Source organism: Drosophila sulfurigaster, chromosome 2R (genome assembly GCF_023558435.1).
Source record: "Drosophila sulfurigaster albostrigata strain 15112-1811.04 chromosome 2R, ASM2355843v2, whole genome shotgun sequence".
Classification (NCBI taxonomy): domain Eukaryota; kingdom Metazoa; phylum Arthropoda; class Insecta; order Diptera; family Drosophilidae; genus Drosophila; species Drosophila sulfurigaster.
The window spans coordinates 34,064,712-34,080,690 of NC_084882.1; the positions used below are offsets into that span (position 1 = coordinate 34,064,712).

Below are 15,979 nucleotides of genomic sequence, written 5' to 3' on the forward strand. Positions count from 1 at the left end.
CTATCCTAGAGCGTGTAACCGCCCTGATCCGCCCAGTGAACGCGTCTAGCCTCCAAATACTCTTCGTGCAATCGTCGTCGCTCCTCCTCCAGCTTGGCCAGGCGACGATAACGCTGCAACACCATGCCACAGCCGAAGAGCAACGCCACCTGACAGATCAACCAGAGTATGAAGAGCGCAATGAGCAGACTCTGATTGATGCAGATGTTATCCAGATGCAGCTGATCATCGATGCCGGCAATGAGCAGCACGCCACGCTCTCCATACAAATAGCTATTGCTGTTCGCCTGATCGGGACCATGGACACGCAGATTGTAGTTCAAGGGCAGCACAACATCTGCATTGTTCGTTGTATTCCTCGGCACATCCATCACAGTTGATATATAAACTGGATTCTGTACACGAAGTTCGTCCAGCTGCCGCTTTCGACGTTGCCAATGTTTGGGCGTGAGATGCATGCAATTCGAAGGCGGACAACGTTCCACACAGAAGCGTATCTTCACATCGAAATTCACATTGGCAGTGCCCGAGAACTTGAAGGCATGAAAGCGAGCGCGCAGCATCGACTTTGATTTGCTGCGCACGCGTTCCAGCTCTGGGAAAACACTCGCATCGGTTGGACAGCCGCGTTCATCGATGAGCAGCACATAGTTTTGATTATCCTGCGCTTTGGCCACCAACGAAGTGGCTCTAAAGTCCGGCAACGGTGCCAACTGCAGCTCCAATTGATCCATGCTGTAGGCGGCCGTAATTTGTAGCTCCAGATTTTGGCCAATGCGCACATCGTTGGTTTCATGCTGATGCGAGAGATCAACGATTTGGAGCGAGATGTGTGGATGCGGCTGCGGGCCTTGACTGCTGTTATAGTGCACCATGCCCTCCTGAGGTAGCATGCTGAAGAGAAGGACTTCAATTAGTGGAGGATTTATAGCAATGTGTAGTCCTCTTACTGCTCAGCGTATTCTAGCGAGGATTCAAGAGCGATAGCGCTAGGCACCTGCTCCGAGGCATCAGCGCTGTTGTCGCGAGTCATTTGACTCGTGGCGTTGTTCAAGATGCAACCCACTTTGATGAGACGATCGCCCTGCGTTTGCACATTGGCATTGTGCTGAATGACCACCAAGGCAGAGATGAAGGTTCTGTAAAGCAGTTGGATTACTTTTAGAGCACTTAAAAGGAAGCGTTGCTCACCTGTGATAAGTCTGCGTCATTTCGTAGGCACGCAGCACGCCACAGCGATTCTCCCTGGTCTCGCTGCCAATCTCAAGCGAGAGCAGCAAACTCTCATTACCCGATCCGGTCACCTGGCAATCCTTAGAGTGCATGCTGGCGTACATTTTGCCCGTGAAGGACTCCTTTGGCTTGTAGCGTATGCTCATCTCATCGCGTGTGCAAAAGACCTGCACTGTGAAAAGGATTAGAGAAAGGATATATTCCTTGTTGTGTGTCTAAGCTAACTCACCATCCAAACACTTGACGCGTCGCATGTAAACGGAATTCTCGCGCAACTTCAAGCTGCGTGGACCCAGCGAAATGATGTCCTCGGAGTGCAGCAGACACTCGGAATGCGTCAATTGATCCACATAGTAAAAGGAGATGCCCTGGCAATAGAATTTGGATTCGTGTGTGCAAAGCGACTGACACTGAAAGGCAGAAAAAAAAGGGTCATCAATCATGTATCATCGATTAGCATCGTCTGACTGCTCAACCGCAACAACAACAAGCTGCTGATGTTGCTGTTGTGGAACACACCTCTTTCTGGGTTAGGCCCAAATATTTGGCTTCCGCGTAGATGAAACTGCTGTTGGCATACAATTCATACGAGCAATTGTCGTTCTCGGCGGGTCGCTCATGGCACTGGTTCTCCATGTATTCCTCATCGTAGGGCGCCGCCCGGAATGCGTCCGGCTGTATGGACTTGTCCTTGTCGCTCAGCGTGCAACGCCCGTATGTGGCATGTGGCGGGGCGCTGCGTTCCTCATTGCGAAACCTGCAAATGAAATGTTAGTGATACATTTTTCAGCAGATACATTTTTCAGCATTAAAATATGCTTATAACCGAATGGCTATTAATTTTCGCTAGAAATCAAAAACTGAAACTGTCAATTACCGCTCACGATTGTTGCGATACGAGGGCGCAAACGAGGCGGAGAGGCAGCGGAATTGCGTTTCAAAGAAACATCTCTCGGCGCACTCACGACGCGTGACCAACGTTGAAATTGTCTTTCTGCCATGAAACACCAGACTGTTGCCCGGAATTTTGGTCAGCGCCCAGAGGCGACCTTTGCACGCTTCGGGAACTGCAAAAGATTTCAAGGTTTTAGCACACACGCCCACATCCCGCATTCGGGGAATCTCAAATCGACTCACCATGCAGACAGGTCTTTTCGTAGAACATGGCCTCGCCATCGGCAATCAATGGCAACTCATCCGCAATGGGCAGATAGCGTGAGTTGCGCTCAAAGTACGAGTAGCCATAGCATTCATCCGTGTCCAGCAGATGCACATACGCAATGCAATCCGGATCCTCGTTGCAGCTTCGCCAACAAATCAAACTTGCAGGCGGATCAGTTGTTGACTTTCCATAGTCGCCACTGCGTCGATCGCGATCCTTAAAGTTGCTGGCAGTGGGCGTGGCATAGATCAGATTGCGTTCGCTGAGGTATTCCAGTGGCGGTCGGAAGCCCACGATCTTCTGTAGCTGCATCTGATGCAGCGGACACTTGAGCAGCAAAGCATCTGCGGGATTGAGAATGATTGACGCGACTGAGAAACACACACAAACAAATTCCATGAATTACTGGGAACCAAGTCTATATAGTATAGTATGATCTGAGCAATACCTCGATTTGCGCATATTGATTTCAATGCGAGAACAACACGGCGAAAAAGTACACAAATTGTGCAGGTTGCAAATAATATTGATTAGCCAAGCGAATAATGCGCGACTTCTATGCATAGCTAAGCAATTAGGCAGCTATTTAGAAAGATGATCATATGCGATCGTCGATCGTAGTATATCCAAGTGCGGGAAGAAAGATAGAACGATGATCAAATATAATATATATCAAGCAGCGAGATCATATGCGATCGAATATAATATAAAAAGCTGCGGGAAATTCTTGAAACTATGGCAAAAGTATTCGTGATAGATTGACTGATATTTTAAGAAAGATAAAACGTTGATCAAATTTAGTATATTAAGAGATCATATGCGATCGTATATATTATAAAAAGTTGCGGCAAATTCTTGAAACTATGGCAAAAGTACTATTCATGGAAATAGAGGAATTCATTGATAGATTGACAATACTATATTTGTCAATCAAGCAGCGACAAATAGTTAAATCTATTGTAAAAGTATTTATAAATTTCAAGAAATTCATTGTTTTAACAATGATCGTAGCTAAAAGTTTTTATCTATTTCAAAACATTTCATTAGAAGAAATATGACTCAATAAAATAAAGATATATATCTTTCTATATAATTATCTATTAAAATGTATAAATACTTGAATGTATACTATATTTTTTAGAAATTTACGTATTTTATTATCTGATGCTAATCTTAATATTCCCCTAAGTGTAAATATATTTCTGTAATTGAACAATTAAATCAAGTGCGACTAACTTCCGTCTCTCACGACAGTTATGTAATTTTCTAGACAATAGTTATCAGCTGGAGTGCTCAGACATGCTCTCATAGTGACTTAAAGATAGCGCTCTCTATCTATATTCTAGTATCTCTCTTCTATACACACTTCTCTTTGTGTCTAGCACTCTGTTGTAAATTGATCTGTGTCGTTTTGGCTTTGACTCGCAAAAACATTGCCATACAATGCAAATTACGAGTGCAAAAATGATTTATTAAATGTGCGAGACTAGAGTGATGAACTACGAAATACCCTGTAAGCAAACTAGAGAACATTTAATTTGGTTTTCAACATAAATTCACTTTAAAGTGTTTAAAGTATTTTAGAGGATTTTAAAAGGAAGAAATTGAGTATAAAGCAGCGAGCGCTAGATGGCGCTAGCTCTACATTTAATGCTTTACATAAGGGAGAAAGTTTATTATCACAGAGTTATATTTGAGAGTTATTGTGTTTATTCATATTTGGAGATATAAATAAAGAAAAATTTCAATTTAAATTAAAAGTCAACATCAGTAGGCACAGTTCTGTTTATTACTTGCTTTTCATATTTATGTTTTAGCATGAAATCTACATTAAATAAAGCCAAGCTGGACTACACTTTAAAAATGTTTAGTTTACAAGGTATACAAAATGATTTAATGGCTGCAGCGCATCATCTAAAGCAATTGCCTTTGCCTGACCTCAAGTTACTCATTACAGATCGTAATTAAATGCGTCTATGTTTTGACTGTTTCAACATGGGAAACAAACTTTAAACAGTTTGCTCCCACACCTCAGAGCTAGCCTTGTCCTTCCTCTACAGGGTATGCAAATATACCCTGTGTGTGTCAGTGTGTATGTTCATGCAATATTATAGCTAATTAGTTAAGCACACAAAACAAGTGAAATGCAGTCAGAAGTTCAGATGGGGAGCGATGCTGGCAAACATATCAAATGATGGGCAGAAGTTGGCCAATAGCCAATGGCCAATACCGTTGCTTACCATTTGCATTTTGTTGCAGCAACAATAATATTATTGTGAATATTAAATTCCACAGGCATTGCGTTGTTGATTCTGATTTCGGCATTGTTTTTTCCCCTCTCTCCTCGCCTCGCTTTGTATTTGTTGTTGATGTTGTTCGATATGCTTTCGTTTTAGGCAAAAGTTGTTATTATTGTTATTGCATTGCAAATTGTTATTGTAATTGATTTTCGGACCGAATTGATATGCAGCTCCGTTGGGATGTGTTTCCCTATTTTTGGCCCACTTTAACACTCTGGCACTTTCAATTTCAATTTAGATTTGAATTTGAGTTTTGTAATGGGAATTCGAATTGCCTGCAAATTTTGCATTGAGGCCGCAGGTCGAACTTCAGTCAGCTGGCTTTAGTTGACTTGTCAATTAGCCCAATTAAATTTAATGCCTCGACAACTGCGATGACAAAACACCTTTTATCATTTTTATTTATTACACTAGTTATTCTTTTAAATAACACTTTCAATTAAGCGAAATGCACTTTACACGCGGCTTTTTTTGTTTTGTTTTTTGATCGCGCACGTCCGACGAGCGTCGCTTTCGACTTGCAAATAGCTGAGGCTTCGGCTTCAACTGCCGCTGAGGCTGAGACTAACGCTGAGGTCGCCACACACAGGTAGACACACACACACACCAATACACACACACATAGAAGCTAAGCTACCTGAGCTGATATGCAGTCGAAGCTGATCGAGCGTCGACGTCGCGGCTAACCGAGCGTATGAGAAATTTCATGTCAACGTCGCCGGCTCACTAGATGATTAGATCGCAGCTGGGGTGTAACTGCAATGCGAGAGAAAGAGACGGGGAGTACAGGTAGAGAGGGAGAGTGGGAGGGAAGATGCCACCGAATTGTGCTCGCTGGCTCGCTTACAATGTGCAATAAACAAAACTATTTAACGCACATGCCTTTGAGCAGCGACAAAGCGTGGGAGAGAGAGGGGGGTGAAGCAAGGGAGAGGGGAAGCATGCTGGTTCAGACATCCAGCTGTATCTATAACGAACATATAGCACCGAACTATCGGTGGCAGCATCTAGCGAAGCATTAAGCGCACTTTCCGTGTGTCTTTCGACTGTTTGCGCAGTTGTTGCAGCTGATGTTATTGTATTAGTTCAACTCGTTGTTGTTGTTGTACTTCTAGTTGTTGTTGCTACTTCTATTGTTGTTGTATTCAATGGCACTTTTAACAGTTCAGTGGTTTTTTTTTTGCCGTTGACAACTTTTGTTTGTTTGTTGTTTGCCCCATGATAAATGCTTAATTCACAATTGTTGCCTCAGCATTGTTACAGTTGCAACATAAATATATGCGTGTGTTTGTGTGTGCTCAACAATTGATTCTTTTACACACACACTCACAGTAGCACTGGGCACCACTGGGCGTATGCGCAATTTTGTACATGCTTAATTTGCTGTTGATTTCTAATTAGCCACAGTGGCAACAATTAATTAGCAGTGCGGTAAAAAGAGCAACAGTCCAAAGAGAGAGCGAGAGAGAGAGAGTGCGAGAGAGAGAACCTCTCTCTCCACCCTTTGACATCACATAATTATGTTGTAATGCGACAACTTGTGCGTGACCTTTGGCGGTTACACATTTTGGAATTTTATTTATTTACTTATTGGCAAGTTGGTCAAGGTCGTCATCATAGAGACGCCCATCTGTCTTGCTTGAGCGATGTTGTAGGCCCATCGCTTTAGTTGACATTTTATACATATACAGATTGTGAGCTACAAGTCGTATACGTAATTTACGCAGGAACACAGACATGCAATTGCTCAATTTACGTTGGACAATGTGGACGGGTGAAGTATGCAATTATATGGACTGAAGTATATTAAATTGAATTATCAATTAATTAGTTTGGCCATTAGTCGCTGCTCAACATTTTGTGTGTGTTGCCGTGTCAACTTCGAATGTCTTCGAATTAACGAAATAATCCAAGCTATCAGCAAGTCAATAAATATTTGTTATCATTAAACATGTTTCGCTGAATTCGTTTTATCTTGTGTACACAAAATATAAACTTGATTTATTTCACCCCGAAATATTCGGATAGGTAATTAGCACGAATTGCAAATAAATGTCGAGGCATTTTTCCCCAAATGAAAATAATAATTGCACATAAATATATTTAATCCATTTTATGAATTATTATTATGGATTTCTAAATTGGTAAAATTAGCTTAGAATAGCCGCAGAACCTTTAATTCTTTTGAGAGCAATAACAGGCAAATATGCGAGTAAATGTTAATTAAACAAACAAATGTATATTTTCGATTTAGAAGAGATTTGTATTTTAATTGCTTTTATTATTCATTTATGCATATTATTAAAGCATTGCTAACTAACTTTTCCAGCCACTGAATTTATGCAAGAATATTTTACAAATTGCGTTTTTGCTTGTCTAGAACCTCGGTTTGCCAAACATTTGAATGGCTCAATTTAAATAAATTTGCAATAATCTAATAAACTGCCAACAATTTGCTCAAAGTTTAAATAGATACCATTTGTGGAGAATGCAAAAGTCGTATACTTAATATTTTACGGCCAAGTAGACAGAAAGTTGCACAGTTTTGTTGTAGTTGTTGTTGACCTCATTTAATGAGCAATTTCCATTAAATTTTCTCTCTCTCCGGCAGAAGAGTTTACCTTTCGCTTTTGCTGCTGTTGTTGCTGTTGCTCGGCGTGTTCTGATTGTCGCGTTGCGTATACGTAATAATTCATAAGCCTGGCATGTGCTCCGCATGCAAGGGCACTATAATAATTGCATGTTGCCGCGCAAAATAAAACAATATGCAGGTCGACATAACAAATACAATCACAAGCACTCGCACACACACACACACACACACTGAGTGAACCCCTGGGCTCAAAAAGGGTCAAGCCAAACACATTTGCGAACGGGGCGTAAATACTGTATAAACTATAAACTTTATAAAAAACAAGTAAGAAAGTTACAGTGGAGTGTGCTCGACTGTGAGATACCAAAACGGGGCGGTATTAATTTTAAAATATACCTAATTAATATACTACAATAATACTAAAAATATACCAAACGCTGTATTCGGTATACTTATAATAGTACTGCATACCATATACCATTTATATAGTACTATGTGTAGCACTCTATGGTATAGAGTGGAAAATACACCCAAATATACGATATAAACAGTGCGGTATAAATTTTAAAATATACCAAATAAATATGTGTATGTGGTATATTACTATAGTACTATCGTAGACTGCAAATATACCAAAATATACCATATAAACCGTGCAGTATTAAATTTAAAATATACCAAATGAATATATCACAAAATACTAAAAATATACCTAAGGCTATAGTTGGTTTATTGATATACTACTTTCAAAAAATACCATTGAGTGCAAAATATACCATAGCGCAAAAATACTAAAAACACCAAGGGCTTTATTTGGTATATTGATATAATACTACATTCAAAATATACCATATAGTACTAAAATATACCAAATTGTCAGCCAAAGCACCGAAGTAAATAGCCGTTGTTCTCCATAAAAAAGTATTTCTTAAAAACCTTCTACAATATTTATCTGATCGCAAGGAAATTTTCAAGAATCATCAATACTGTAGTTATTTTTTTGTTTGTTCCAAAAATTGTTATTCGATTTGTATCGATTTGCGGGTGCTGAAATCGGCGTGACAAAAATTTGAAACAGACTTGATCTGGGTGCAAACATAACAAGTGCTATAAAAAACAATAATATCTCTATTCCTAATAGTCTCTGAGATCTAGGTGTTCATACGGACGGACGGACAGACAGACAGACGGACATGGCTATATCGTCTCGTCTGTTAACGCTGATCAAGAATGTGTATACTTTATAGGGTCGGAATGCCTCCTTTCCTCCTTTAGCCTGTTAAATATATATTCCTGTAGGCACAAAGTTATAATACCCTTCTACCCTATGAGAAGCGGGTATAAAAATGTGCAACAATAACAAAGTTGGCGTCAAGAATGTGACTTTAAAATTTGTGTAGTGTTGCGTTGTGTGTGGTGGCAGCGTGGCAGCAATAAACAAAAGGCCGCGGCCAGTTGCAAGTTTATTTTCAGCACATGCCCGATCCACAGAGTTTTGCATTTCACCTTGAACTATAAAAGCCATTGCGTGTATGTGACCGTGTGTGTGTGTGTGACTGACTAAATGTGTGTGTGTTTGTCAGTTTCAAACACACACATATGAACACAGTAGAAACAGCGAGAGCGTCAGCGCCTCGCCGAGTGACGCCTGAATGACGCATGAAAAACAAAAAGTTGCAAACTTGCAAACACACACACACACACATACAGAGAACAACAGCTAAATAATTATGTATGTATGAGTGTAAGCTGCGTCTGTTTGTCTGTGTGTGTGTGTATATAAAATTAACCTGCGCCGCATACACATGACAAAAGTCTGCCTAATTAAAAATGCCAAAAAGTCAGGCAAACGGGGGCGACTAGCGACTTAAGTGGGGTCAGACAGCAGCAACAATGAGACACTGACACTCACACACACACACACACACACATACACAGAAGCACAGCTGGGTGACATGTCAGACGGGTCGACAGCCAGTCAGTTTGGCACAGGAAGGAAGGAAGAAGCAGGCAGGGCGGGGGAAAGGCAAACAGCAGCATAAAGCAACGGCTAAAGTTGCGCTTCAATGCTTCAACGACGGCAGCAGCAGCACCCACAACAGCAGCAACAACAATGGCAACAGCAGCAGCAACACCAACAACAGCAACAACCACAGCAGCTGTCTCAGCCAGGCGTTGCATGCAACTTGTCACATTGTTTAAATCACTGAATTATGCAAATAGCTACGCACATATTACGATGGCAAGTCTCGCTCTCTCTCTCTCTCTCTCTCTCTTGCTGTCTCTCTCTCTCCGTCGCTCTCTTTCCTTCTCTGTTGCAGTTTCTATTAGCAACAATAACAAGTTGCTACTTAACACCACCGACAGAGACAACACTCTGTTTGAGTGACTAAATGACTAACTAAAAGTTGCACATGTCCAAGCCTTGTGTCTGTGTGTCTGTGTGTGTGTGTGTGTGTGATTGTTTATGTGCAATACACACGTACTTTGAGTGTCCATGTGTGTGTGTGTTTGACATATGCTTAATTGTCTATCGTTTTGTTGCTGCTGGCACAACTTCCGTTTTGTCGAGCTTGCCAAAAGTTGCCGCCGCCAGTTGCACCCTTGGCGCCTCTAACTGCCCCCTTATTACTACCTCCCCTCATCCATTCCATGCCCAACTTCTGCTCCAACTAGCGTGTGAACTGTGTATGAAACGAGGCGACTTTATCGGCTGCCTGCGCGCCAACTAAAATTTATTTAAATCTCTGCCATAATTGTTTTGTGCGCCTGTTGCTTCTTTGCTGACTGTCTCTCTCTTTTTTTCGCATAAAATTAGCACTGCAAATTTATTATCAGCTCTGCACATTCTTGGCTTGGTCTCTGCTAGTTTGAGACTCCGTTTAAATGTCACAAGTCAACACCATTTATTTATCGTAGAAGAAGAGCAATCACAAAGTTTAAATAAATACTTAATTCACTTTTGTTTCGAAGAATAGATTTGCTTTCTTCTGCTTTAATAAAAACACCGCACGTCTTTAAATTGCATTAAATTATATTTATTGATTTCATCGTTTTGTATATATATAAATAAAACAGACATATATTATAATATATACGTAATTTAAACAAAATCTAAAGCGTTTTAACTGTATTCTTAATCGATTTACGCTTGCATTATTATTTGACAAAAAAAAAATGCATAAACAAATGAAAAAGTCAATAAAATTTCTTAAGAAATTTATTAAAATGCATTTATACGTATTTATTTTTGTTGTTAATTGAATAAAATTGTTAAAAAACCGTTTCGTACTATTGAATATGTTGTTTTTTCTTTTTGTTTTTCATTTTTCCTTTTCAGGTTTTTATTTTTAAGCCGTAGAATGCAAAAAATGAAATCAAAGTTGAGTATGGAATTAACAGAGAGCTCTTTTCCAAATGCAAAAACTTTCGTCTAATTTTCCAACTATGCCAAAGCTTTGGCGAAAGTTTCCATTTCGATTGCGGTCTGCAGTTATTGTTTGAAATTTGAGTGCCAAAAGTGGATTGATTGATGGAGGGGGGACGAGGAGGTTTTTGGCTCACTAGAATTAATGCAATTCGCTTAATACACAAGTATACATAAATACATACATAAATACAATCGTGATCATAGTATATATAGTCAGTTTATAGAGTGTACACCACGCGTCAATTTTCTTTTATAAATGCAGCCAAAAAACACAATTTCTATAATTATAATTATTATGATGCATTTCTCCCGTCGTCGTCGTTTTCTCATTTCACGCGATGCTGTCGCAGCACAAAAATCTGCAGCATACTTTTAGGATTAACTGAGAATTTCAAATTGCACCCGAAAGTATGCTATACAATTTTTTAATGCGAATTGCGCTCAGCTTCGACTTTATTATTGCGCTTTAGTAATTAAAAAGTTATCCAAACCAAATTTGTTTGAATTTTTGTATTTTTGCTAATAATTACTGCGAATTTTCTAGTTAATAATGATTGCAAGCAATTGTTGTTGTTTTTTAAGGGAAAACAAATTGTTACGGGATAAATAAGCGAAATTATTTTGAATGCACTCTAGATCGTATGAAGTTGATTTTCCATTTCGGCTGCCACTTAATTATGCCACTTATATACTTACATACAGTTTAAACATATTATATATATATATTTTATATTTATTTACTTTTATATATACGTATATATATATATACTATAGATGTATATTGTGTATATACTCGTACGTATGCATAAGCATTTTCTTCTTACGTTTATATCGTATATTATTATTATTTAATATGATTTATGTGGAAATTTGTAGATCTCTTTTGCGGTGTGCCTGGTTGCAAGTTGAATGTATATTTTAGCAAATTCTGTTTGTGTTTTTACCTTTTTCTCTGATTTTTCTTGATTGGCAATTTTCCAAATGCCCAAATGCAAATATGTGTGTAAAGTGTGTGTGTGTGTGTGAGTGAGGTTATTGGATAGTTTGAAGCAATCGCTTGGCTATCATCATGTGGCAGGTGCTAAATGGAAGTCGGAACATTTTCTATTAAATGAAAGCAGTGCCTACTCATAATTATGTGGTATTATGTTCCCCTCTAACACTAGGAATCTCTAAAGAATGCTGACATATATATATATATATATTTATAGATATATGTATGTAGTTCGCTCTCACTATTTATCTGGTATTATGCAGTACGCTAAGTAACTCTAAATGGAAGTGCAACTAACATAATTATGAGTGTTTGTCGTTTCATCTCTTTCATCATTTTTCATTTATTTACTCGAAGCGAACACAAAAATTTAGCTAGCTTTCTTTTGGGTTTTTGTTTGTGTGTGAGTGTGTGTGTTTCCCCATCAACATCATCATCATCTAGTGTCTGCCTTCAATTTTCATTATCATCGTTTTCATTTCGTTATTTTTCAAAACCTATCACATAAATTTATATGTATTTTTTTGGGCGGAATTCTTAGCGTGTGTGTGTTTGGCTTTGTTTCGGTTTTGGTTTCGAGCAGATAAAGATACAGTAGGGGACAGAGATAGAAGATAGAAGAGAAAAGGAAAGTTGGCTATAAACATTTCGAATGTGTGTACAATAATCTCTTTAAAAGCTAAAAGACGGATTCGCGTGCATTAACAAAAGCTGCGGCTAATTTCAATTACCGCAAAATACTCAGACACAGCCACAACAAACACATAACTCTCAAACTAAACTTAAAGGGTATTTATTCGCTTTATGTGTTGAGTGTATGTGTGTGTGTGTTTGTGGGAGGGTTTAATGGGGGACTTGGGGAGGGTTCAACCTTATATAAGCTAATTTTAGCATTTGTTTAATACCAATGTTGCGTGCAATACGCCTTGAACTATGCAACGCCTATCAAACGATGATTTTCACTTTTATTATTCATTTTGTTTGCTATCAATTTGCGAGTGTTTGTTTTTCTTTGCTTTGCTTTGCTTTTTGCTGCTGCTAAGTATATGGTTTAGTTGTAGTTGTTCTTTCTATGCGAAAACTCTTACATAACTACTGCACATTTATGTTCTTGTTTTTTTTGGGATTTTCCTTTTTTTCATTTTCATTTTTAGTTTGTTTTCGTAGTTATCATAATAATAATAATAATATTAATGTTGTTTTTGTTTCATTTTTGGTTTTTGGTTTTTTCTGTTACGCCGTAATGCTCGCTGATTGGATTTGTTGCCAAGGCAATCAATACTTATGCACGTCCTGGCATCCTTCGGACCTCCTAGAATCCTGCGTGCTGCGGCCTGCGGGTGTGTGTGTGTGTGAGGAAGAGGGGGGAGGCGAGGCTTTTAAAAGACCAACATTTGATCGGCGCTGCCCTCCGCACTATCCTCATCGTCGGCACCCTCGTCCTCGTCGTCGGATGTCAGCGAGGCGGCATTGTTCACCACGGACTCTGTGCGGAGAATGGCAAATGGAATGTAAAATTAAATTTTGCGTGCCCGCCTCAAATATGTGTTTGTTCGTTGTAATCGTAATCGTAATCGTAATCAACATAAACATAAGCATAAATCTTAAATTGAGTTTGCTTTCAGGTCTTGAGTTATGCATGGCGTATGCGTGATATTAATAGCAAAACTTAATTATGGTCATCAGCTTAGCATAAGTTAAATAACTGCACACAAAATGCGGCTCTTTTGCTCAGCGTCCGCTTCAGGTAAGCAAAAGCCATTACGTATACGCATTGTTGGCCATTGGCAATACACAAACAGACCGCAGTTGGATAGATTTGTGTCAAGTGTTGGGAGAATTGTTCGTTGTATGTTATATGTTCTGAGTACTCACCGCAGTTGGGCTTGCCACGTGTGCGTGTGTTGGCGAATTCAACTCCATGCTTGTCCACACACCAACAGACACCCACCGAGTTGTGGCATTGTGTTGGCTTGTAGAATCCTTGTACATCGCAGTCGGGTGCGTAGGCGCCTAATTAGTTTATGTGTAGAAGTGGAAGTGGAAGAAGAACAATAACAATGCGCAATTTTAGTAAGTCTCTGCATAATTTGCCCAGCAACGGTGGAGAGAAAGCGGCAAAAGCGAATTCTTTCTGTTTTTGTTTTTTCTATTGTTTTGCTCTGTTTTTTTTCTTTTGTTGTTTGTACTTTTTGGGTCGTGTTAAGAGAGAGAGAGATAGAAAGAGAGGAACCCAAGAGACAAAACGAATAAAATGCAAAAAAGTAAATTATATAGTTAAAGTTGATAATAGGCCAACAAACAAAAAAAAAAAATGAAAGCAGGGAAAAAGTTGTGTGTTGTTGTTAAAAGTGTTTAATTTGCTGGCTTAAAAAGTTGCGTTTGGCTAAAAGGTAAACGAGAGAAGAGACAGAAAGGAAGCGAGAAAAAATGTAGGTGTCCCTTTTAACAGTTGCTGTGGCTACTTAACTGTGTGTGTAAGTGAGTAGGTGTGTGTGTGTGTGCGTGAGCAGGCGCTTAATTATAGTTTGAATTGGGTTAAACGTAGTGTAAAGAGTGTGTACATAAGTAAAGAAGCAGCGGAAAAGTTAAAAAAAAAATGAAAAGCGCAGCCAGCGAGACAAAAAGTGAGAGATAAAAAGAGAAAGAGAGAGGGCCAGAAATTGCGAAAGCAGAAAAGTAAAAGCAGATTTACTCTGCAAGCTATTCAGCAAAAGTTGTTTTTTCTTGTTGTTTCTTTTTTCCGGTGTTGTTGTTGTTGTCGTGTAGAATCAAAAAACCGAATACAACACAGCAACAACACAGCGCAATAGAATATACATACGAGTACATATATGGGAATATGTTGAGAGAACATACGAGATATTTCTATATATATATAGATATTAGTGTTATGTTAGCTAGAGAAATGTCCACCTGTACCTATCTCACCTGCAAAGTCGCCGGCGATTCTTCGGCGCACCGCGGCACACGGACGATCGGTCTTCTCAAAGCAGCGACACCATTCCCGTGTATTGATCGAGCTATCCTGATCCAGATCGCACGTGTCGATGAATGGCTTGATGCAACGCTCGTTCTGATCGTGCTCCAGATCGTACATCTCCTGCAGCGACAACATTCCATCGTTGTTCAAGTCCAAATGGCCAAACATCCACTTCGCTTCGGTCTTGCAGGCGGGCGGGAAGTGAGCCTTCGACTTTTGGCTGTGCTGGCGACGCTTCTTGCTGTCGGCCATGATCACTGAGAACCAATCGAGCAGACGATTGCCAATGGCGGTCAATTGCTGTGGCTTGCACTCAGCGGACTTTGATGGGTAGCCTGGCAAAGTGAATGAAGATATGAATTACAAATAAATATATTATATATAAATTTAATTATGTATTTAAAATTACTATTAAAATTAAAATTCAATTAAAATTTTTTTTAATGCAATACGATATATGTATGATATACCAAATATATTCTTTGGTATATTTAAGTATGTTTCGATATATTAATTCGGTATATATTTAGAAAATGCAATATATACTAAATAAATCCTTCGGTATATTTAAGAATTTTTCGGTATATTAATATATACTAAATATAGCCTTCGGTATATTTAAAAATTGTTCGGTATATTAATTCGGTATATTTTTAGAATATGCAATATATACTAAATAAATATATACTAAATAAATCCTTCGGTATATTTAAGTATTTTTCGGTATATTAATATATACTAAATATAGCCTTCGGTATATTAATTCGGTATATTTTTAGAATATGAAATATATACTAAGTAAAGCCTTCGGTATATTTAAGTATTGTTCGGTATATTAATATATGCTACATATAGCCTTCGGTATATTTAAGTATTTTCGGTATATTCATTTCGTATATTTTTAGAATATGCAATATATACTAAATAAAGCCTTCGGTATATTTAAGTATTGTTTGGTACATTAATATATACTAAATATAGCCTTCGGCATATTTAAGTATTTTCGGTATATTCATTTCACATATTTATAGAATTATATAATACCAAATATACCATTCGGTATATTTTAGTATTTTTCTGTATATAAATTTTGTATTTTTAAAAAATATGTAGTATACCAAATATAACTTTCAGTATATTTAACTATTTTTCGGTATATTCATTTAGCAAATGAATATTGAATTGAATATGAATATATATATATATTTGTAGAATATTATTATATTAAATATGGGTAGTAGTTGTAGCTTTCCTACAATACTTATTTTCGTTAAAAACAGCTTA

At 38.4% G+C, this 15,979-nt stretch overlaps 2 protein-coding genes across 3 annotated transcripts in view; both read right to left on the reverse strand.

Moving 5' to 3' along the window:
- Positions 1 to 5: 5 nt before the first annotated feature.
- Positions 6 to 5,180, reverse strand: LOC133835772 (uncharacterized). The gene is made up of 8 exons (XM_062265836.1): positions 4,636 to 5,180; positions 2,371 to 2,739; positions 2,111 to 2,300; positions 1,753 to 1,990; positions 1,463 to 1,643; positions 1,192 to 1,405; positions 951 to 1,139; positions 6 to 894 (listed from the first exon to the last, which is right to left on the reverse strand). Exons 1-8 carry the CDS (start codon positions 4,718 to 4,720, stop codon positions 6 to 8), a joined length of 2,355 nt encoding a protein of 784 aa, XP_062121820.1. The 5' UTR covers positions 4,721 to 5,180.
- A 5,351-nt stretch (positions 5,181 to 10,531) lies between these two features.
- LOC133837027 (proteoglycan Cow) overlaps positions 10,532 to 15,979 on the reverse strand; it is a 53,861-nt gene continuing 48,413 nt past the window's right edge. Inside the window, exons 9-11 of one of the 2 annotated variants that reach the window (XM_062267672.1) lie at positions 14,635 to 15,030; positions 13,588 to 13,725; positions 10,532 to 13,198 (exon numbers count right to left, since the gene is read on the reverse strand). In XM_062267672.1, coding sequence (XP_062123656.1) covers positions 13,092 to 13,198; positions 13,588 to 13,725; positions 14,635 to 15,030 — 641 coding nt within the window. In that variant the 3' untranslated portion in view covers positions 10,532 to 13,091. The remainder of the gene's footprint in view (positions 13,199 to 13,587; positions 13,726 to 14,634; positions 15,031 to 15,979) is intronic. The other variant, XM_062267673.1, reaches the window with a different exon arrangement.